General features: G+C 41.5%; 1 protein-coding gene across 1 annotated transcript in view; it reads left to right on the plus strand.

Annotated features, from left to right (window-relative positions):
* LOC308481833 (uncharacterized protein) overlaps window positions 1-25,143 on the plus strand; it is a gene marked incomplete at its 5' end in the record, with an annotated part of 142,920 nt that overhangs the window by 32,009 nt on the left and 85,768 nt on the right. The window contains 2 exons of the mRNA XM_081014538.1: window positions 20,717-20,883; window positions 21,014-21,077. Coding sequence (XP_080870664.1) covers window positions 20,717-20,883; window positions 21,014-21,077 — 231 coding nt within the window. The remainder of the gene's footprint in view (window positions 1-20,716; window positions 20,884-21,013; window positions 21,078-25,143) is intronic.

Consider the following 25,143-nt stretch of genomic DNA (forward strand, 5'->3'; position numbering starts at 1 on the left):
AATTGAATTTTTGAGAAAGTGCCAGGGATACCAGTCATAAAATGGCTGCCGGGAGGTGGGGATTTAACAAAGATGGCTGCCACATCTAAAAGAGCAATAAAAGTCAAGGCCACAGAATGGTACAGGCATGACTAACACATCCATGGGGAAAAGGCACCTATAACAGCGACTCTTGCACTCACTTATAGAAAAAAAAACCTCCTCTGTTTAGGATGGAGTGAGGGTGTCCAGTCAAGGCCTGGCCTGATATATCTATATATCACCCAGGACCAGTATGAGGAGCAGACGGCAATGTCAGCTTTACTCAGCGGTATATCGCTGGTGAAACCACCACTGCTCCTGAGTCCCTCTGCTAGTGACTTCCTCCAGCGAACGTTGCTGGCAGAGGGACTCAGGAGTGGTGGCAGTTTCACCAGGGATATATCACTGAGTGAAACCCCATCCCACTCTGCCCTCATACTGCGTAGAGGGAGGAAAAAGCTGCATCAACGAGACACCGATATAGCTTGTTCCTCCCTCTGCATCTTTAAACTGCTTGACTGAGGACTGTGTGGTTGCTGCTCCCATCAGCTGAGCAGTTAAAGGATCCCCCAGCACTGGGGATGGCTCTGCCGGGGATGGGGAGTCCTCTCACACCCCAGTAGAGCCGTACAAACAAGCTGCATTGTCCCAGCCTACTAGGCACTGGGGTGAAACTGCCTCAGCTCCCATGGTGAGAGATGCGGTAATTTAGCCTTGAAAAAGCTCAATATGGAGGTCAATTGGCCGAAATATTGGGAAATTTTGGAACAAGATGGAGACAGATTGAAATTGCAGAGTTTTGAAAAACTAAAAAACAAAGTGCGAGACTGGCTTCATTATTATCAGATAATGGAGGCATACAATTTGGATAAGAAAATCGGCTTCCAGGTGGAAAAATCAAAATTAGAAACAGAATTGTTAGAACCCAAAACTAAAATTTTGTCAAAGATGTATAACTTGCTGTTGAAATGGAACACTCAGGATGAAACGGTGAAATCTGCTATGATTAAATGGGCACAAGACGTTGGACATAATATTATGTTTGCTGACTGGGAACAGTTGTGGACCACAGGTATGAAATTTACGGCATGTAATGCCTTAAGAGAAAATATTATGAAAATGATATACAGGTGGTACATAACCCCAGTCAAGCTTGCAAAAATCTACCATTTGCCTGATAATAAATGTTGGAAATGTAAAGAAACTGAAGGTACATTTTTTCACCTTTGGTGGACGTGCCCAAAGATTAAGGCTTTCTGGGAGATGATATATAATGAACTAAAAAAGGTATTTAAATATACCTTCTTGAAGAAACCAGAGGCCTTTCTCCTGGGCATAGTCGGCCAATCGGTGTTAAAAAAGGACAGAACTTTCTTTATGTATGCTACAACAGCAGCAAGAATACTCATTGCAAAGTATTGGAAGACACAAGATCTACCCACACTGGAGGAATGGCAGATGAAAATGATGGACTACATGGAATTGGCGGAAATGACTGGCAGAATCCGTGACCAGGGAGAAGAGTCGATGGAAGAAGATTGGAAAAAATTCAAAGACTATTTACAGAAATATTGTAAAATTAATGAATGTTAGAATGATGTTGGATTGAAGTTAAGGGGTTTCTAGCTGTACAGGCCAAAAGAATATGGAAAAATTGGTTTTAATATGTAAAATCTAAAATTTAAAGTTATATTATATCAAGATTAAAGATTAGGATTAAAAAGGAGGGAAAGGAATTGTTGGATTAACATATTTAATTAGAATACAAAAGAGGGAGGTAAGAGGAGGTCCGGGAAACAAGTAAATGTAAAAGAAGTGAGGAAAAGATGAAATTGTTTTTAATTGTTTTTTCTTTTTTTACTTTGTATTTTTTCTTTTTATTGTTAATTCTTTCTTTATTAATGTGGTTTTTTTCTTGTGAAACTTTAATAAATATTATTTTTTTAAAAAAAGAGATGCGGTAATTTCACCTGGTGCCTTGCAGGCTGAGGCCAATGAAGCTTGTTTTTTCAACATCGCTGTATATCGCCAGACCGCGATGTTTGGCTGGTGGTATACCGCGATGTTGAAAGATGATATTGCCCAGCCCTAGTCCAGTCCTAGCATCCAATAAAATGTGGGGAAGTTTCAGGGTGTATGTTCAGTACAGTGATACTTTGGATTACATACGCTTCAGGTTACATACGCTTCAGGTTACATACGCTTCAGGTTACAGACTCAGCTAACCCAGAAATAGTACCTCGGGTTAAGAACTTTGCTTCAGGATGAGAACAGAAATTGCATGGTGGTGGCGTGGTGGCAGAGGGAGGCCCAATTAGCTAAAGTGGTGCTTCAGGTTAAGAACAGTTTCAGGTTAAGAACGGACCTCCGGAATGAATTACCGTATTTTCCGCCCTATAGGAAGCACCGCCCCATAAGGCGCACCTAGTTTTTTGGGGGGGAAATAAAGGGGAAAAAAATTACTTTCCCCCCAGGCGCGGGGCTGGGGAGGGGGAAGCCCAAGCTTCCCCCGACCCCAGCCCCCAGAACACGCAACTCTCCGCAAGCCGTGGGAGCCCAGCGCCGGGCTCCCGCGCCTTGTGGAGAGCTGCGTGAAGCCTGGGCGCATTGAGCTCAGCGCGCCCAGACTTTGGCATGCAGGCAACTCTCTGCAAGCCGCAGGAGCCCAGCGCGGGCTCCCACGGCTTGCGGAGATCTGCGCGAAACCTGGAGAGCAAGAGGGGTCGGTGCGCACTGACCCCTCTCGCTCTCCAGGCTTCAGCGAAAGCCTGCATTCGCCCCATAGGACGCACACACATTTCCCCTCCATTTTTTGAGGGGAAAAAGTGCATCCTATGGGGCGAAAAATACGGTAAGTACTTAACCTGAGGTACCACTATATAGGATAGACTGAATGAGTGCAAAAAGAAACCGAGCAGGAAGAGCAAACAGTCCCACATCTACGACCTTTTGAGGTCATTTCCTCAAACCTTTCCCGGGTGCTAGAGGAGATGCTGCTAGGGATATTGGTACCCAAACATTTCCAAAGCGGGATTCTCAGAGCACTATTACCTGGTGGTAAGACCGACTGGAATGAATAGGATAGTCTTATGATCATAATTTGCTCTTTTGGCCTCATTGTAATAACAGTTTTATAGCTTTAGTGCATGTAAATTTTGTTTTCATCATTTCCCTGTCAAAAGTATTGTATTCTTTCTATTTATTTATTTACGTTTATAGACCGCAGTGTTTGGTGCAATCTACACTAGGCAGTTTGTGTATCCTGAAAACACAATGCAATTCAAAACAAATCTAGACAACTTAAACTACAGCAGCACACAATTATTTAAAAAAGAAAGGCCAGTTAAAAATAAATAAAACAGCAGTATAGATCCCAGCTGCTAAAAAAGAGAGCTATACATTCTAAAACAGCTCTCTAATTTAGGCTCATCAAATAAAGGTCTAAATTAGGAAAAGCAGCTTAAAATAAATAGGTTTTAAAAAACCGCTTAAAGATTTTGCTGAGTTTTGCTCTTCCTGAGCCTTTTTGCTGTGCTTCAGATGTGTAATCTTTACCTGTGTGATTTCTCTGCTTTTTCAACTTTTGCTGAAATAATTAAATTACGGTAAAAGAGTGGATTCCTCTACACACTGTTTGTGTAGGATAGCAAAACTATTGTGCATTTTGTAGCTATGATCCCTATAAAATAGTGGGGTTGGGGCCACTTGGCTTGGTGTTTCAGCTGTGAGCAAAATGCACCCTATGTATGTTCAGAAGCAATTTCCTCTCTGAAAGGTTCCAGGGAAGACTAGTTCGCTATCGTAGATATCCCTGGTTTGGTAGATATGCCTGGTAGAGACCCCATTAAGCTAAGATTATTCGGTGGGTAATGGAGGTTAGGGACGCGGGTGGCGCTGTGGGTAAAACCTCAGTGCCTAGAACTTGCCGATCGTATGGTCGGCGGTTCGAATCCCCGCGGCGGGGTGAGCTCCCGTCTTTCGGTCCCAGCTCCTGCCCACCTTGCAGTTTGAAAGCACCCCTAAGTGCAAGTAGATAAATAGGTACCGCTTTATAGCGGGAAGGTAAATGGCATTTCCGTGTGCTGCGCTGGTGCTGGCTCACCAGAGCAGCTTCGTCACGCTGGCCATGTGACCCGGAAGTGTCTCCGGACAGCGCTGGCCCCCGGCCTCTTAAGTGAGATGGGCGCACAACCCTAGAGTCGGACACGACTGCCCCGTACGGGCAGGGGTACCTTTTTAATGGAGGCTAAGAGAGCCTATGAGCATCCAATCTGCTTTGGGGAATAAATACTAGGGATAAAGGAATCTGTCAACTGTGATTTTTCTGTTTCTATTTTTTTCAGTCTTAAGTTCAGTTCTCCACATTTCCAGATCAGTTTCATAAATGTGTGTGTGTCCTTATAAAAGTTCAGCAGTATTTTAGTGTGCATTTCTTCACATCCAGCCATTTTTTTTGCAATTTTGCCTAATATGCACAATTTTTGCAATTTCTCCTAACATGATGAACATTTGTATGTTACTTTAGTTAACTTGTGTATTTTATGCATACATGTATTTTATGCGGAGACCATTTTGTGCATGTCCAATTGGTAAAGGTAAAGGTAAAGGTAAAGGTAAAGGGACCCCTGACCATTAGGTCCAGTCGTGGCCGACTCTGGGGTTGCAGCGCTCATTTGCTTTATTGGGCAAGGGAGCCGGCATACAGCTTCCGGGTCATGTGGCCAGCATGACTAAGCCACTTCTGGCGAACCAGAGCAGCACACGGAAACGCCGTTTACCTTCCCACCAGAGTGGTTCCTATTTATCTGCTTGAACTTTGACATGCTTTCGAACTGCTAGGTTGGCAGGAGCAGGGACCAAACAACGGGAGCTCACTCCGTCGCGGGGATTCAAACTGCCCACCTTCTGATCGGCAAATCCTAGGCTCTGTGGTTTAACCCACAGTGCCACCTGTGTTTCTTTTATGTCCAATTGGTGCAAGACCACTAATGCATGTACTCTTTTGGCCCCGGGAGGTTTTAAAAATGGGGGGAGTAACAGGATGTTGCGGGCTTATGTGCACTCCACCGATATGCTTGGGGGCCAGGAATGCAACCCTGTGCAAACAGGGAGTTCCTTATAGCTTCATGTTTTTGTACACTTTTTCCCCATTGGAGGAATGCATTGCTAAATTTGAAAAAGTGTGGCTCTCCAAGGACAGCTGTATTTTGGTTCATGTATTGTTTTCAGAAGTACAAATTAGGCAAGTTCACATTAAAATGTGAACTAAACTGAATTTCTCATCCATCTCTTATATTCAGATTTATTTATTTAAAATTTATATACTGCCCTTCATCCAAAATCAACCTACACCTCCCCCTCCTTTTACTAAATCACAACAATAAAGGAACTTCAGGGAAAACATTCATGTGACAAAGAATCTCATACTTTGACTCTTAAATAGCAAATTCTTTGGGACAAGGACGTACCTTTTGCCTGTGCCGTTCTGTAATGAGCCCTCAAAATTGATCGTGCCGTATAGATAAGAAATAAAAATAAAGCATAAAAGCAATCCTTAGACTAGAAAGGAGACATGGGTAGTCTGTACCTAAAGGTAGATGTGTGTATATTCCAAAATGTATTTGGGATGCCTGTTCTTGGTGGATTAAAGTTGGTTTCCAGTTTAAAATCATATTGCCAAGTTACGATTGACCCTTAGAAATGAAGTTCACATGAGCAAATTGGAGTTTAGTTTTTCCCTTCTTTGAAATGTTGTCCAGCAAGTGCAGAAAGACTGAGATAGGTGAAATGCAGTGCTTGTTCCTTGGGATTTGTTACAGGAGAAAATACCAGACAGCTAATGTGAAGGGTAGAGTTTTGTTTTCATTGGCTATAATGCAGAAACTGGGGTACAAGACAAATAAGGTGAAAAATAAAACATGCATGCCTGATGTTGAAAGACAGCATGCTTGTAACTAATACATTAGAGATATTGTTCCAGAGCGCTGCATCCTTCCAAAAATAATAGTTCTCTCATGTCGACAAAGTTAGTGTCGGCATGGGTTACCTGCTGTATACAGAAAGTGCTGGTCATGTAAGCTAGAACTGCCTGGGGGCTAGTCTGACTTGAACGTCCGACCTTTCCCCCAAAATATTTTTTGTTCATTAATCAGTGCTTCTTGCCTAAGCTTGTTAGTTTCCTTTCCTTCTCCCTCTCCCTTTCACCATCCCCTTGGCTTAAATTGTCAGGTTCTCTTAACTCTTGAGTGATAGCAGCGAGGTTTTGTTTGAATGGCTTCCTGTAATCCTCTACAAAGGCATGACGGTTGGCTGTCTTTAAAGTAAAATGTCGGGTGTACATACATGTATGTACATACATAGAGCATAAGTGGGATGGGAGGAAAACTTGATTTGTAGTTGATCGCGAAAGCTTGCAAGGGAGGATCAGTTGGATTGGGAACTTGGGGGGCAACTGTGGTGGTGTAAGCTTCACGGGAGTGGGAGGATCAGAATTCAGTTTCTTCTCCCATGTGATTAATGCTTTTGAACCCGTGTGAATTCCTTCTGTGGTTTTATATGGCCACACAAGGGACTCAGCTACAGTAGTCAAGAAACAGCATTTTGGATGCAACGCCAGATGGCGCAAGAGAGCAAAATAAAATTATAAGTGATTTTCCATAGCGTTTTTCCTTCTGTTTTAACGATTTAATTTCTGACTTATTTATTTATGTTTTCCCCCTGTGTGTAGATCCACCCAAGGTGTGCATGCCTGTGATGAATCGTTGTGGCAATTCACTTCCTGGGAGGGGGTTTATGGGGGGAATCATGGGGGAAGGGGGAAGCGAGAGACTGTTCTCATATGGTTTTGGATCTCATGCTAATGGAAAGAGATTAAAAAAAAATCCAATGGAAGAGGGTGTGTCCCCCAATTCCAGTCATACTTACCATACAGCATTATAGCTCTTTCATAGGTTGATGTTCTGTGGTTTACCATACCCATTCATCCTTTCTCAAACTTAGCAAAAGTATGTATAAAAAAAGTTCCCAGACAGCTATGAACATAGCAACAACTACCCAACAGTAGATACCCATGACAACTACTCCAAAATGTACAGTTGTCTAAAATCAGGCATAGGCAAACTCAGCCCTCCAGATGTTTTGAGACTACAGTTCCCATCATCTCTGACCACTGGTCCTGTTAGCTAGAGATGATGGGAGTTGTAGTCCCAAAACATCTGGAGGGCCGAGTTTGCCTATGCCTGAGTTTAAAAAAGCAGAAGTGATTGCTATTCTTTTGGGAGCTTGTTTTAGCTATTCCAGGGTCTAGCTTGGAAGTGGTAATGTCACAAAAGAGCCTGATAATTGGCCATAGTCTAGTAAATGGAAATCCAATTGAATGCACTGTTGCATACTGTGAAGTCAGTTAAATTAACAATATATATATCCATATATATATGTTGTGGTTTTGGTTCATAAGCAGCACAGCTTTACTAATAATGCAGGGCACTGTTATTAGACTTGTTTGGATTGATTGTCATAAACTAAACAAATCTGAGATATATTTATTCGTTCTGAATTATGGGCCAAACATTTGGTTTGATACCAAGAAGTGAAAGTGATGATTATGCTTGTTAGTTAACTGACTGCTCTTTTTTTTGGGGGGGGGGGTGGTAGTGTATATTTACTGATTCATAAAAGTTCTTAGTCACCTGTCCTAAAAATAGCCCAAGAAGGTATACATTTTTCAAATAAAAAAATCCAATATCCAATATATAGCCAATGCAAATGCAAAATAACAATAAAACACATGTTATTGGTAATATTGTATTTGGTGTAGTGGATAGGTGGCAAATTCGATAATACACACCATGGTCCGTAATATACATCAAGGTGCCAGTTTTTTGATAGCTTATTTTTGGGCCAAGAAGAATAGAAGGTGTATCACAGACAATGGCAGCTGTCCATTGCTGTCTTCTCTTTGAAAACCTATAACATGTTCACAGCACAGGCCATTTCATATGCCTATAAAGTTCACAGCCACTGATGGGAAGGGATTTATATATCTTTAGATTTTTAAAAAGTATATCACCAGAGTTAATATTAATGTGCCAATATGGCAAGGTAGCAGTGCTCTAAGTGTAGCAGTGCACCATTTTTGCTTTACTTAAGGGAAATCCAGGGTGAATAAAACGGCAACTTTTCAAACATGACATTTAATCCATGCATGTAAATCAAACTGTGGGAGGAATCTATTATTCATTATTAAAAGGGCACCATATTTTTATTATACTGAAAATGAAACCCAAATGCTGTGAAAAATTTAGTGGCTTCTCTTGAAGTTTCAAGACACTTATCATCCGGTCATTGAGCTGGTGCTGGCACTCATTTTAAATTATAGCTACCAAAAGAATAAAGTTTTTGGCCTAGGAAGGAGTTGGAGAGAAGCCTGATCAATTTCACTGCAAAAGGTAAATTTATTTTTTTGAATGGAAGGCTCTTTAAATCCATATCACGGTACAGGTCCTCGGTTATGCTCAGAATTAGATCAGTATGAGAAATATAGTTCAAATCCATGTCATTATTAGTCACACCCACAATTTGCCCCCGAAGTACTCTGTGAAAGCTACATATATCAGAAACCGATTAACATGACCCAAGGTATTAATTCTTAAAATATGATGAGACCAACATTTCCTGAGCCTCTATTTTCTCTATGTCAGCATCTAACTAGGAGCTAAGATGCTTTTAATAGCAGCACAATGAAGTCTTATTAGTTAAGCTAGAGGTTTTTTAGTATTATTATTCATATTCCAGCACTATACTCTAACACAGCTTACACAATACGGGTGAAGGAAATGTTTAGTGCAACTGAAAAGAAGAGTTTGAAATGGAAAGAAAAGATAGGAAGGACTTTTAAAAGTCAGAAATACTTAGGCTGCAGCCCTAGACTCACTTACCTTGGAGTAAGCCCCATTAAACTCAGAGGGATTTACCTCTGAGTAGACATGCATAGGATTGTGTTGTAAAGACTGCTTTTCTCCTGAATATAACAATTTGTGGGTGGAGTGATGAGCAGTTTCACATTTTGTTCTGGTGAAGTACAATATTACTCCTGACAGACGAATTTATTTAGGAAATCTATAAAATTACATGAAGCAAAAATATTTACCTCTACTTCAAGCTTTGGTTTTTTTCAATATTCAGAATGTCATGAGTATTAAGTAGAATTCGGTTCTCCCTTTTGCATTTTCTTTAGTGTCAAAAAATGACTCTAGTTTTTGGCAGGAAATTCAGGTCTCAGGAAAACGTTGCCCCCACTTACCCTCAGTGATGTCACATGGCCAAAGCAGACATCACATAGTGTTGTGATGTCATTCTTCTCATTATTCATCCCCTCTCTCAGATTCTAATCGTTAGCAGCAGGTACAAAGCATCTGAAGAACATAATAACTTACAATAACTAGCCTCTTTGACCAAATATACCTAAGCCAGAGAACAAATTTATCAATAATAATCTGTTCACTGCATAACCTCTGAATAGGTGGGACCATTCATATCACTAATCCAAGAAATAGCAGCCAAAGAAATATAGAAGTAGATGATTAAAAGACCTGAGTTCTCAACCTTTGAGAGATCTTCAAACTTTTAACATATTGCATATGTAACTCATGCTCTAGTTAGAAATAAAAACATGCTTTGATCTTTGTTCTTTTCCCACTTGTTCCTGTCTCCTCCTTTCCAGTGAGGCCAGGCTAGCACCTAGATATAAAAGTTCAGGAGAAACCGAGGCCAGTGATATGAAGGCCATAATGCAGTCAGGGTTAACAATAGCCATGCCTTGCAATGCTACTCCCTGCTGGTCATAGAAGAGAGACAAAAATATTGGCAGCAGATGTTTTGAGGGCAAGGCAATTGCCACCAGATGTGGAGGCTAAAGCACACAGGATGCAACAATTATTTTCCTTTATCTAAAAAAGACAAGGGGTTATATTTTTATGGTGCTCTTGTCCATTTCCATTGCCCTGCCTGTGAGATTACAACAAATTCTGCTTCAATGACCTAATACTTTGTGAGACTAAAGCAGAAGCAATGTTGGGACCTATGAGGCATGTGTCCCTGCTGCTGAGAAGAGGGTTGGTTCTTATGCCATGATGGTCTTGAGAATGTTTCTGCACCTGCAGCTGTGTCAGAGTTGAACTAGATGTGACGTGGGAGAGTCTTCTGCAACAAGGGAGGGTTGTACTGTTGAAGTAAGGGCAGCGAAATTGTAGCTAAGAAGCTCAAATCATATATACGATGGACACCCTTCTTTGGAAATCAAACCAATGTCCAGACTTTAACATTCAAAAATTTACTTGCAGATGAATTGATGAATTGAAACATAATATTTACAGTCAATATTTATTTGACCAAACTGTGGGAGGCAGTGGAAGACAGGAGTGCCTGGCGTGCTCTGGTCCATGGGGTCATGAAGAGTTGGAAACGACTAAACAACAACAAACAACAATTGACAGTCATATGCTTACCCAAGGGTGGGCTTACAGTCTCTTCTTCTAACCTCAAAACTTCCAAACAACTGTATTTTCCTCCCTTTTCAGAGCTCATCACTCAGTCTTCTGTATCTCAGTTAGGCCACGCCTTGCAGCTCCTATGAGAGTTCCACTTTCACCTTCTCCTGCAGTTTTGCTCTTTCTTCCAAGCAGAGGTGAAGCACTCCAACACTCCATTCCACTTAGCAGTGTTCACAGTGGATTATAAAACACAGCCATCTTGCTTCACATAAAATGGAGTCTCTCCTTCACTAGATACGTCTCAAATGACCAACGTTAGTGAGTCAGATGAGAACTACTAGAGAACTCTCTGGGATTCAGTTTGGGATTACCATACTGAATATGTACCTCAGTCAGTTTTGTGTGTAGAAGGTCTCAGATTTCATCACTGGTGCCTGAAGAAAGCACTGGGAAGGCCCTTACCTAAAACCTTGGACAACTGCCACACAAGCTTTCCTTCCATCCTATATGCATAGATATATTTAGTGAATTGAATTCATGTTTGATTTCACCCATGCTTACTTCTTCTTTTTCCTTTGCCTTTTTCTTCCATTTAAGTCTTATTCTTTAGCACTCCCCTCATGCAATAAGGTCTGGACAGAACTTTGTTTAATAATCCCTTAGTGCTATGTTCATGGAAATTATAGCTACCTCATCTTGTTTGTTTGCGTTCGTTTGCACTTGACTTACAAAGAATATGGTCCCACAAAGATGATTTTTAGAGGCATTAAAATGAAGATTTTATTGACAAGGAACAATTGGCCACAAATTCAGTAATATTGAAATTTGATTGTATTGTTATGCTATATAGTTTTGGGACTTGGTAGATGCTGATCTAATTGTATGGCAGATGTTCAAAAAAATCACATCATTATGTGTGCTGGGGCTTTGTCATTTTGGGACTGTAAAAATAATGGGCTTTGTGCAGTACTCTCTGAAGTTCAGCTCCTTGGGGGTGGGGGAGAAAGAAAACAAAGAAAAAAAGTATAGATTTATCTCTCTTTTAGCCACAAAAACCCAAGAGCAAGTTGGACTTCTTAGTGGCACACTTTATAGAAAAATCCCCAAACTGAACCTGCTAATTTGAAATATTCAAATAGACCTCATTCTCTCTCTCTTGAGCATTTCCATGTTGTAATGCAGTGGCATATGGGGAAGTAAAATATATTATGACAACAAAATTAATATAAAGCTGTTGATTTTGGAAATAGTATCAAGAGATGATTCTTAGCTCAATATCTTTTAATTCAATTAAACGCAGCGCTATTCGGTACAACGCAAGGAAGGAATTGCATGTCTTTATTCTCAGTTGCTGGTGCATAATTTGAGGAGACTTTTGAACATGAATAAATGGAGCATAAACTGGGATTTGGGGTTAAAAAGAATACTTCTGACTAATTTAATCCAGGTTTCTGTAACTACATAGGAGAAATTAGTAAAACAGACAAGAAAGATGAACTAGGGGAGGGATGATAGTTCTGAGTGGTGGAGCATGTGCTTAGAATTAGCCCACTATCTCTCCTTATCTCCTTCCCTTACTCCCAGAAATATAAGTAAATACCTTTGCTAACTTTATTTGAGAAGAGGGAATGTGCAATCCATTCCTCCATTGAAATCAACGAAGAAGCACATGCCGAGTTTAAATGGAACTTGTTGCACGCATGAGTCTGGGACCCAAGTAGCCAAATGCCTTGATAAGGGGCATATTTTGTCAGTAATTTGATAACTAATGTTTTTAACTTCCCCATGGGTTATTTATTGAAAAATGGTAAATCTGGTTTAAATGAAACTCGATCCTGTCAATGGCTTAGGAGCAGCTGCTACAGGGTTATGGCATTGTTCAGCGGGTGCTTCTGTTTCATCTTAAGCGTTCACAAACCATTCATGTAAAGTAAGCCTATACACAGGAGTGACACTGTGTATATGCTTTGAAAAGAAAGGAACCTTGAAATGTTGTTCTCCCCTGTTATCAGTGCTTAGTTGCATTTTTTTTTCAGCTGAAGCAATGCAAGTATAACCATTTGATTATCTGAAAATGCTGTTTCTGCTGCTCTGTCAAATGGCTGGAATCCAAAGCTCAATGAGGGAGCTTCAATGTGTAAGGCGTACCTAGGGGTTGGGTAGATTAGCCTCCGCCAAGGGTGCAGACCTGAGGGTGGTCGGGGGGGGGACGGACGGACAAAAATTGTGCTTCTCCACTCTGGCTTGAAGCGGCTAGGAGCCTGTCTGCAATCTCCTTGGGCCACTCCTCTGCTGTTCTGGGTGCCAACATCTCCTTGCCAAGGGCACAAGGGAGCCTAGTGACAGAAGCAAGCCAGCAGTACAGTGGTACCTCTGGATACGAACTTAATTTGTTCCGGGGGTCCGTTCTTACCCCGAAACATTCACATCCAGAGGCGCCTGTTATGCACATGCACGCGCGGCGGTAGCCCACTTCTGAGCATGCGGCGGAAACCTTTCCATTACTTCCGGGTTTGCCGTGTGCGTAGCCCGAAGCATTCGTATCCAGAGGTGTTCGCAACTAGAGGTACCACTGTAATCAAACTAAGCACATTGGATTTAACTCTTTATTAGCACCCCCCCAAATCTGCACAGGAGTGTCAGGCCTAAGAAGTACAGCAGCTCACCTCTGGCAGGTCTGGCCTCCATAGTGCAGTTGCTGAGAGTAAACGTCCCCACCTCCCCACAGAAATCTACGTACCTGTCTCTCCAGGGTTTCCCCCAAGCAATCTGAGACTGCTCCTGCATGAAGCTCACCTCTTCCACCCTCTGCATGCCTCTTCTGATTCTGGGAGACTAAGGAGGAGAGGAGCTTGTCACAGCAGGACAGGGAGACACACATGCTTCTTCACCAGCCAGACTCATCTCTGCCTTTTGCCCCCCCCTCCTTCTGATTCTGGATTACCCCTTGCCACAGGCTTCCCACGCTCACTAAGCCCTGTTACCTCCTCAGGTTCCAACACATCTGCTTCTCAGTCTCCTTCCTCTGACCACTCATTGTCATCCCACCACCAGAAGGCTCTGAGCCTTCTTCCCTTGGGGGTTCCCCTGCTGGTTCCTCCCACTATTCCTCTGCATCCAACCAGTCCATGATACCTAGGTACACCTCTGTCAATGTGCTGTAGCTTAGTGGTAGCACACCTGTTTTGCATGCAGGGGGCCCTAGATTCAATCCCCCACACCTTCAATGTTACCATTCTGAAGCCCCGGAGAACTGCTGTCAGTCAGTGTAGACATTATTGAGCTAGAACAGGCTACCTCAACCTCGCCTCTCCAGATGTTTTGACCTAAAACTCCCATGATCTCTAGCTAACAGGACCAGTGGTCAGGGGTGATGGGAATTTTAGTTTCAAACATCTAGAGGGCCGAGGTTGAGGAAGCCTGCGCTAGATGGACCCAGATGACTGGGTGTAAGACAGCTTCTTTTTTCAATGCCATTAAGCCACACACTTCCATGCCCCTTGCATATGTGGACAGTTTCTTGAAAGGGAAGGCAACAAGCAGCTCCTGCTTGCACCAAGCACTTTGAAGCTGCTCTTTTAGGTTCTTTTGAGTGAAAGAGGCAGGGGGAAGGGAAGAGAAGCAACATACTGTGCCATTTAGAGGTGAAACAAAATGTCTGTTCATCAGTATTGCTATCCAATGATTTCTGATAACTGTCCTGTCAATATTTTTAGACATTTCTGCAATATCCACAATTGAAAACATTCAGAAATAATGAATAATTATACCAAGAACAAACTTAGTTGGTCTCTAAGGACCTTTTTAATTTTTTAAAATATATTTCATTCAGAAATAAAATAGAATTAAAACGGTCTAATGATGGCCCCTTCCAAAGAACCTGCTGATTGAAAATTCATCCTGATTTGTTTACAGGGAAGCTGGGTGATGCTAGCTGTTTAGTGAGCATCCATCTCAATTCGTCCGTGGGCAGTTAGACAATGTTGTGTTCAGCAAGTGTTACCCTACACTTTTCAGTGCAGTTTCCCATCACTTATGGCAAAAATCTGAATCTTTTTTTGGGGGAAGTGGGTTTGTTACACAAGAGCTCCCAATCAACTCAAATTGCACGGCCTGAATTTACTGGCATCTGATGGAATCCTACCTGGAAACAGCATCCGTTTGAAAGCTCCTAGAGAATGTTTTCAGGATTTGCTTCAGAAGAGCGTGCTTACATTTACCCTCTCAGATTTATGCCTGCTATTATCTGACGTTGTTTGCAAAACCTTTCTTAAACTATCTTGGCATTCTTCCAAATAGGCATATCGTTGATCCTTCCTCTTTCCAATAGGAGGTTCCAGCCAGAAAGGATGGGACGCCTGGAGAGATACTTCTCTTTGAACTCTTTCTCCTTCGTGGGACCAATACTTGCATTGACCGAGTTGTGGGCTGGGGAGCATTTCCTTTGTGTAATAATAATTTGGACACAGTGGATGGGAAGTTTAAATGTCCTTTCCTCAGAGGCCACTACAACTCTAAAATTGATAGGTTCCAAAAAATTGAAAAATGGATTTCTTCTGACTTGGATCACTGGCTGTGTAACCTCTATTTCCAGGTTGGTAGGAAACAACATTTGTAATCTGCATCCACCCTTACAGCAACTCTATCTACCTATTTGTTATAATATAGCTTTAATGTTATTTTAAGGTTGAAAAGCAACATTCATGTGAAACAGTTTCCTTCTTACAGCAATGATGGAAGGGATATGCTTTAGCAGTGCACCTTGAGGGAAGCCCATCTTTCTCAGCCTTTACACCAGGGGCAGGCAACTTGCTCAGAAACCAAAGCCCTGTTGAAAATATGTTGTGGCTACATTAGGCTGTAATGCAGTATTTAAAACTGTAAGACTTGAAAATTGCTTTCATACTTGAACTTCAAAGTCAGTTTTAAAGGACCCATCGAGGCTTGTGGCTGTGGGGGAATAATTGGATCGTTGGATTCGCAAATTGACGGACAGTTGTGTCTTTAAATTATTGCACTGCACACTGAGAGCATTTAGAACAGGAATTATGTGAATTAAGAAGAAACTAATGACTGGCGGACCCCTGCAGTGGGCGTTTCCACAGAATTGTAGATCAACCTTTTTGATTGAAAGTTTGAGAATATTAGAAGAATAATTTTGCATATGGCTGACCTATTCATATAACAGGGTTTTCTCTTATCAGATAATTAAACTACCGCGGTATTCAGATGAGCAGAACAAATATGAGGCAGCCCTACAGCTCTCTTCAGACCTTGCATATTCAAGCATTGCTGAGAAGGATAGAGTCTTGAAGAAGGAAACAACAGGCGGACTACAAGATAATGGACTAAAAAGTTCATGCCTACCACATTGCCATTCAATATGTTCTTTTGCCTCACTTCAAGGTTAGATACTCTTTGTTTTTTGTTTTTAAATAAATCAACATCCCTCAGGAAACAGGAAACATATCAGGTATCCTTTATTGTGAGGGACACTTCACCTTGGTTTTCATATTTTAAAAATTGTCTTCCACCACCAGTTAATGTTGGGTGTTAGAAAGTTTGACTGACTCCAGCTTTTCACTTATTTAGTGCTCAGAGAGTAAGGAAGCCATGGATAATTGTCTGCACTATAAAGGCAGTTATAATTCAGTCTTTCCTTTTCCATGGATAGCTCCTCAGCCATGCAAAGAAGGGCACCACATCTGTGGTGGTAGAAAGCACCATTTTCAGTTGAGTGACAAGCTCCATCCAAGTGGTAAGATGATCAAGGATGGGAATGGGGAACCTGATGTCCTTTAGATGGTCCAACTACCACCAACCCAGCCAGTGCAGGCAGTGGCTGGTGAAAGTTCTATGCCAGCAACATCTGGAGAGCACCAGATTCCCTTTCTTGATTGAGGTCCGCCTTCCCCAACCTGGTTCCTTCCAGGGACTACAACTTCCCTTAGCCTCCACCAGCATGGTCAATGGTCAGGGATGATGGGAGTTGTAGTCCGAAACATCTGGAGGACATCAGGTTGGGGAAATCATTGGATATGGAGGCCATGATGTGTCATGGATTTGAGAGGGTGGGGGGAATTGCCACCATAAAATACCCAAAGTCAGTTTCAGTAGGCATCAGGGTCTTTCTGCTTTATTATGTCTACATTAGCCCATAAATGCCCTAGTTTTGAAACTCATGTACTTATGCTGTATGATATTTGTTTAAGTGTCAGCTCTCAACCTCCCATCTGCCAGACTCTGAATGCTCATGCTCAGAGTGTACTCCAAGCACACCAGGAACAAGACAGTGCTAGTCGGAAATGAGGTTGTGTGTGTGAGAGAGGGGCTTCTTGCTGTTTTCTACTCTAACCCAGGAGCTGGCTTTCAAAGACCTTTAATCAGTATATTTTCCCAGTTAGATATATAATCCTTCCCTGAAAGTACATGTGCATGTATTGCATATGTCATGCTACGCCGTGTAAATGTGCAGATATAGATGCATCGCACTGTAAGATAATTCTGCGACTGACATCCATGTGCAGTTGTGCATAACAAAAGGTAAGATGTGCTGAACGCCGAAGCCTTACACCCCCCCAGCTTACAACCACTGAAACAACAGAAATCCTCCAGAATAATTTTCTTTATCATTTGTATTTATTTATTTACTTGGAGCCTTCTTTAAAGATATTATTAGCTGTTAATATCTCCCTGTGGGTTTGTTTTCTAATATATATCAGTGCCGTGCTACAGTATGCTGTTTCTGCTGGTGATATGTTGCTAAGAGATTTAATAATGGGCAAACAAACACAACATGTGGTAATCCATTTCAAATTAAAAGTTTATTAAACACCAGCTTGATGACTTTCTGGCTATTTACAATTAAAGGAGCAAACCTTAGGGAACTGGGGCCCACATGACGAAATGTACAGCGTTGCCATTTCCAACAGAACAAATGCATTTATGATCTGCAGCAAGCTGTTGCCCATTGATAGATCTTACAAATACTGTCTTTAATCTACTAGGACACATCATAAAACTTTGCTAATGCTGAGATGCAAGTCAGAAAATGTAAGAAAAGTCTCTTGCAAATGAGGAGGGTGCTTATAGTCTTTAACAAGATTCTCTGAGGTGTTAGAACAGTCCATTTCTTTTTTTCTAAAAAAGTTTAGGGGTACTCTCATTTTCCTACTCATATTGAAATACTGCCCCTCAATGAGGCCAAACTTAGATTCATAAAATGTTTAGGGGTATGCATGTCCCTGCATCCCCCCAGAAAAAAAGCACTGGAACAGTCTTATAAGAGACTAATCACTATATAATTTGCTTCATAATGTTGGCAGAAAACATATTTTGATACCTACGTAATCTTATTTTTATGCTGCCTTTCCACAGTTCAAACCATGCTCAAGGTGGCTTACAATGTGAAAAAAGTACATAACAAAATAGTCATAAACAATAAATAAAACATCAGAAAGCGATCACGTTTAAAGAGAAGTGAAGCAGATCATTCAGAAAAATGATTTTAAAAAAAACCACAACCAGGGTAATGTTTAATGTAAGGAGTGGGGTGGTGATTATTCATTTCTTATCAAGACACAACACAATCTGAAGGCAGCCTTTTTGTGAAATTCAACATAGGCCCCAGACTAGATTCTAATAGCAGGTGTCTTAGTTGTGAAAAAGACATTGACAGCTCATTCACACTTGAAAGTTGGCAGTGGGGTGTGTGTGTGTGGAGAGAGATTCTATTGCTGAAAAGTAATGTGGTGTTTTGCAAGGAGGAAGATGTTCGAATAATCCACTTTGCGTGTGTTCTCAAGTCTGAGCACCTTTTGATCTCTGATTCAAATTCCGTCAGGTGATGCATTTATCATAACATGAGTAACGCCACTGTCAGATGCATCTCCCTGTTGTTCTTTCCTGTTGAAATCTGAAAGCATGTCTATCCAATTAAACTGCAAGCAAGTAGCAGGGAAAATAGAGAACCAACACAAAAGCAAGGAGGTGATTTAGCAGAAGCTGATTTCTCTCACCTCGTGTTTAATAAACTAACAGACACAAATCCAGCCTAACAATTTATGCTGGAGAAATATATGTCATTAGGTTGAGTGTGACATGTGTAGAAAATAGGAGCGGACACAGTTTTGGTCAGTTTCTGTTTGGTACAGCTTCTCTCTCTCTTTTTTTTCAGTCTGAGGGGTTATGAACACTTACCTTTTGCTCTGTACTTTTTATTTCCTGGTCCCTTTTTCTCTCCCTTGCTACTTTGAAGCAAACATCAATTTAGGTTTTCTGCAGCGGGTTTTCATGGGGAAAGCGGTGGTGCAACCCCCCCCCCTCCAAAAGCGTTTGGAACTGGACCTGTAAACCCCAGATGTGTGCCTAGAAATGAGGGATGTAAGGGTGGATGAATTCAGCTCTCCACGTTTCTGCAGCAATTTGCAGATTTTAGTGATTAAAATCCTCAGGAATTTCCCTCCAGCCTTTTAGTGCAAATTTCTCCCAATAAACACATTTTTGCATACAGTTTTGACTAATGTGCACATTTTATAAGCAGTTTCTCCCAATTTAATCAATCGGTTATTTTCACTGATGTCTAATATTTGCATTTTTGTAAATGTTGCTCAGTTGGAGAACTGTATTGCAAAATTTGGATAAGTCTGAATTACTAGTCATTATGCTGCATATGGCAAGTGTAGAAGGTAAGAGTCGACCAGTTTGTGAATTTCAGTTTCTTCCAGGTTCTCATTTTTCTAATCTGAAACTCAGTGTGCCACATTTCTGCATCAGTTTGCAATATCTGTCAGCATTTTACTGCACATTTCTACTAATATACAAATTTTCAATGCAATTTTCATGCAAGAATGCATATAATCTAGTACACATTATTGGACACATTTTTTTTGGATGGAGAACCACATCACACCGTTGGGAGACATGCTAATTTCAAAGGCTATCTGTGTTGTGGGTTCGCATATTGCTTGAGGATGCATGTATTAGGTAGATGTGTCCTTAAACGCAGGTTGAACCTAATTTCCCTCCCATCCCTTGCTTTTTTTGTTGCAAGGACCTGCTAATGTGGAAGTTCTGTCATTTTAAAATGATAATAGAAACAAAACAATAACGGTAATTTTTTTTAAAAAATTGTTTATACCCCACCCATCTAGTTTGGTTTCCTCAGCCACTCTGTGTGGTTTCTAGCACATATAAAACATAATAAAACATTAAACGTTAAAAACCTCCCTATACAGGGCTGCCTTTCAATGTCTTCTAAAGGTTATTTAGTTCCTCATCTCCTTGACATCTGATGGGAGGGTGTTCCACAGGGTGGGTGCCACTACTGAGAAGGCCCTCTGGCTGGTTCTCTGTAACCTCACTTCTCCCAGTGAAGGCCCTCGGAGCCATAGCTGTCAACTTTTCCCTTTTCTTGCAAGGAATCCTATTTGGAATAAGGGAATTTCCCTTAAAAAAAGGGAAACATTGACAGCTATGCTCGGAGCTGGACTTCGGTGTCCAGGCTGGAATGTGTCTTGGAGTTCAGAACTGACAGAAATAGACTGGTAACATTTGTTATTGTGCAGAAATACCATCATGCATGCTGAAAATGGGAGAAGGAAGTGGAAGGTGTGAGAGGAGTGACTATGGGAAAGGGAAGACAAACACAGCAGAGATAAAACCTTCCATCAAGCTCCGCCCACGAAGATCCATGATTGGGGGGGAGGATGGAAACTATGGAAGCTAATCACATACACAGAAACACTGGATCTGAACAACCCTTTTGTGGGATAAAGCCCCCATGTGGAAACTTCCTATGACATGTCATTGTTTTTTGAGCAAACAAACCAGCCAAAGTGTTCCATTTTAAGGGAAGCACATGCTTCCCATTGCAAATTAAAACAATGCATTCACATCCATGTGTACACACAGCTCTTTCGCTTTAGCTGGACCACGCCATGGCTCATCTTTCTCTGGTGTTGTCGCTTTTAATATACCCCATTTGGTTTCAGTGAACAACGTTCTCATCTACTGGAGGGGTAGTAAAAAGCTTTAAACAGTTGCGCAGGTCTTTTATGGTAAATTTGTTTTGACAGAGCTGTTTTGCAAGGGCCTGGCCCATCCCGAAGTGATGGTGGCTGACAGTGCTTTGCTGTTCTCGGAGCGAGGAAACATGTGGAAGGAATTGTTCTTTTACATTTCACAGCTTGTTATTTCCTCCGCAGGGCAACCTTTGACCTCTCCGAGAGATTCTGACACCCATAAGGGAAGTATTCCCACTGTTGAAAAGGAAGTGGGAAAGCAGTTTAATGGTGCAGAAGGTTGGGAACGGTGCGTGTCAAAAGAAACTCGGACGAAAAGAAAGGACCAGCTCTTGAAATGTTTCCAGCAGGTCAGAGCTTTTATCGCTCCGGATAATTTGCTAACACTTTGAAAATAGATTTGCTTTGCATATGTCTTTCGATTACGAAAACACACATCTCCGCACCCCCAACGATACCGTCTGTCAATTATTTCACTAGGCAGGCGAAGCCACGGACAAGTTTAAATCAAATGTGAAGGATCAAACAGAGCCCTGCAGAAAAGGTACAGAAAAGACGTGCCACTCTCTAAAACACACGTTTGTGTGTGTGTGTGTGTGTGTGTGTGTGTGTGTCTAGGCTCAATGTGTTTGCAATTACAAGGTGTGTGTGGAGTGTACTGACAACATCAGATTAGAGGTGGTGTTTCTACGACATTTTTACACCCCTTTGCATTTTATTTGGCGGTTTATATTTGCAGATCATGATGTCTCCCGCTCTCCCCTTTCTCTCCTCACACCACTATTATTAGCAGCATCTCTTTGCTAACAGAGGTCTCCTTCCCCAAATGGCTTGCCTTATTCATGATCTTAAAATCATTTTGCAGCTCAGATGAATGGAATAAACTCTCATCTTCCAGCAGCCATGAGAAAATACTTTTTCAAACTATTGTGCTGTTTCTGTGTGTGTGGATCAGAACACAAATTTGCAGGTCCATCCCTTTAGGCCTGTACTTATGAGGAGTGGTCTGAGGGCTTCCTTCTGCTAACCTTTTACAGCTGCTTAGAGCAGCTAATTCTTCCTCTGTGGCTTAAAAAAATATATGCTCCCAGGAAGTGACACTCCACATTATGATGTATGGTTACTTCCAGGGAACTTTTTTTTTTTTAAGTTTCTTTTAATTGTGCAACCATGGTGGATTTACTAGCGATTCCAAGTAGCTGTAAAATGTAGAAAGAAAGAAAGAAAGAAAGAAAGAAAGAAAGAAAGAAAGGCACAACTCAGACCTCCTTGTAATTTTTTTGGGAAGTAAGTGAGTGAGGGAAATAAGGGTAAAACCCAGTGGCTTTTTGAGGATCCTGCCCAAAAAAACAATTCACCCACAAATGGAACAAGACAGAGCTGGTTTTATGCACATACAGTGGTACCTCAGGTTAAGTACTTAATTCGTTCCAGAGGTCTGTTCTTAACCTGAAACTGTTCTTAACCTGAAGCTCCACTTTAGCTAATGGGGCCTCCTGCCGCCACCGCACAATTTCTGTTCTCACCCCGAAGCAAAGTTCTTAACCCGAGGTACTATTTCTGGGTTAGCGGAGTCTGTAACCTGAAGCGTATGTAACCTGAAGCGTATGTAACCCAAGGTACCACTGTACGTGAAATTAGCATGGGACTGAAATAGGTTGACAACTGATCCACTCCATACTCCACTGAGCCACCAGACATGGCTTGTGGGCTTCGTTCAGGACGTTGGGTCACACTGCTGGTTCTGGAATGGATCTCGTGTTCAAAGGGAGCTAAGAGGGGAGTGTGAAACTTGTATCAGCTGGAAAGGCCCTAGGAGAGATGACATTTATGCTCCCTAGCTGACTTATGAAGCAATTGCTGTGGCAATGCAGCAGGCTTTTCCTTATTCCACTTCCCATTCTATACAACTTCAAGGGGCCTATGGCTTCCAGCATGCAGCATGCTTCTCTGTGTCTGCTGTATATATAGGATGTAAACGTAATTACTTGATAAAACGCCAGAAGCTGCTCCTATCAATAATTCCTTATAGGCAGTGTTTCAAAGGGGTCAGTGACATTTGCTGAAATAAAGGAGTTTGCGCTCTCCATTTCCCCATGCCTAGATAGATTGTGCATGGGTAGGGTCTTGGGTTCGGGCAGATAATATCATTTTATTTATGTCGCGAAAGAAATTGGTGTCTTGTCATTTCAGTTGCTCTAGCCTGTTTTCTAGAAACTGTTCTCTAATAAGAGCCTGGTGTACACATCACATAACAAAATCCCCACCACAGGAAACAACCCCAGCAGCAGCAGCAACTATTATTGTTATTATTTTAAAATGTGTGTGTCACCTTGAGCTCCTAGGCGAATTGCAACATACAAAATAGGAAATACAATAAAAACAATCCATAAACAAAATTAAATAAGAACACCAGTGGTTCGTCTGGTGCCTTCATTATATATTTCTAGGTGCCAGGCGAAAAAGTTCTTCAACCAGGTCTTTGGCTGATTAATATTCTACAGCCTTTTACATGTGTCTGTGGGAAGGGGGGGGTATTGTTTTGCTGTTTTGTTTTACTTATTTACTTGTTTTTATCCTGTATTTTATTCTGTGAACTGCCCTGAGATCTTATATAAATCTAATAAATCATAATAATTATACATTTCCCCATCCAAATTACAACGCCAAGAAGCAACATTTAAAAACTGTCAGCAGAGGAAAAGTGTTAACTCCAAAGCCCTTAAAAAGTGTCACTGTTAAAACTAATGAAACTGCTAAAAAACCCAAAAAGACTAAGGTGGGGGAGACTTTGCTTGGTGCCAAAAAACTGCCACAGAAGGCACCAGGTGAGCTTCTCTGGGGAGAGCATTATGTAGTCAGGGAGCCACCACTGAAAAGGTCCTTTTCCCTCATTGCCACCCTCCACTCTTCCAATAGAGGAGGCCTCCTACGAAGGGCCTCTGTATATGATCTTGATATCTAAGTAGGCTTATATGGGAAGAGGCATTCTTTCAGGTACTGGGGTCCTGAAGCTGCGTTAGGCTCTATAGGTTAATGTTAGCACCTGGAATTTGGCCTGGAAATGTACTGGCCCTCAGGGCATGCAAGGACAGGTGTGGTAGGTTGTGAATGCCTGGTCTTTGGTAGTATATATGTAGCCAGATTCTGCAACTGCTGAACTTTCTGGACCACCTTCGAAGGCAACCTCACATATAAAACATTGCAGTAATCCAGACAGGAGGTTTCCAGAACATAGTTTACTGATGCTAGGATAACCCCAGCCAGATAGGGATGTACCTGGGGCTCCAGATTAAGGTGGCAAAGTGAATTCCATGCAACATAGGCCACTTTTGCCTCCAGGGACAATGGTGGATGTAGTTCCAAACTTGATCCTCCAGGGTGAGTGCAACCCTCTCTAGATCCGATCTGGACCAAGGGAACCATCCACAAGCAGCATCTTCATCTTGTTTGGCTTTGGCCTCAGCTTGCTGGCGCTCAACCAGTCCATTTCTGTAGACAGGCACCTGCCTTAGAACATCCACCACTGTATCTGATGAAGAAAAAGAGGGAGAAATAGAGTTGTGTGTCATCCACATATTGATGACAGCATGCTTCAAACTCCAGATGTCCCCACCCAGCAGGTTCTTGTGGATATTAAATAGGATGGAGAATAAGATTGTCCTCGTGGAACCCCAAGGGACCAAACATAAATCCCCGGCACCATTTTCTGGGGCCAACTGTTCAGGTAAGAATGGAGCCACCATAAAGCAGTGCCCCAACTCCCAACTCCCAACTTGGATAGCTGTTCTAGAAGGATACCATGGGTCAGTTGTATCAAAAGACACTGAGATGTCCAGGAGAACCAATAAAGTGTCACTCCCTTGTCTCCCATCATACCTCAAGATGCAGTCCCTTAGCTGCATTCTGGAATGTATTCAGAGGACTGTACCATGCCCTTTTACCTGATAATCTGAAATCTGCTTTTAATCTAGTAAAATCAGTGGGTTTAAGAAAATGCAGGAGGCCAAAGAATGTAATGATTTTGGAGCTGACTTACTAAAATAATTACAGCAAAGTGGCAATGTTGGATCTTTTCCCCCCATTGTTTTTCTAAGAAAGCAGAAATATTTATGTTTGGGTATGGTTTATAATTGTCCCTAGACTTGTCAGTGGGATTTTCATTTTAATTACAATTTCTAGTGCAGCTGTTCTACTCCTTCCATCATCTCATAGTTGATAGGGCATCTAATTAGCACTTTATAGCATTTTGCGGTCAATTATAAAATGTTATAAAAAAGAGAGAATGCAGTTTAGCAGAGATGAAATGTGCAATTCTCGTTTTTGTTTTCATGGGGCTAATTTGCTGAGTAGTAGTGTGTATATGAGAGGGAATTTTTACATAGAATTTTATAAGCCACATTTCCTCTCTAGCAACTATGAAAAACTCCTATGATAAAAAAAAGTAGTCTGGAGCCGTTAGATGTCTTTCTGATTGCTGGCCCTATTAAAATCTTCTTAAAGTAATAGATAGGTTTAATTCCTCAAGCCAAAGAAAAATTATAGCATCTTAAGTATTTTCCACATTTATTATACTGATGTGCCTGTAGAAAGAACAGAAAGAAAAATCT

This window comes from Podarcis pityusensis (genome assembly GCF_964106645.2).
Source record: "Podarcis pityusensis genome assembly, chromosome: 7".
NCBI lineage: Eukaryota > Metazoa > Chordata > Lepidosauria > Squamata > Lacertidae > Podarcis > Podarcis pityusensis.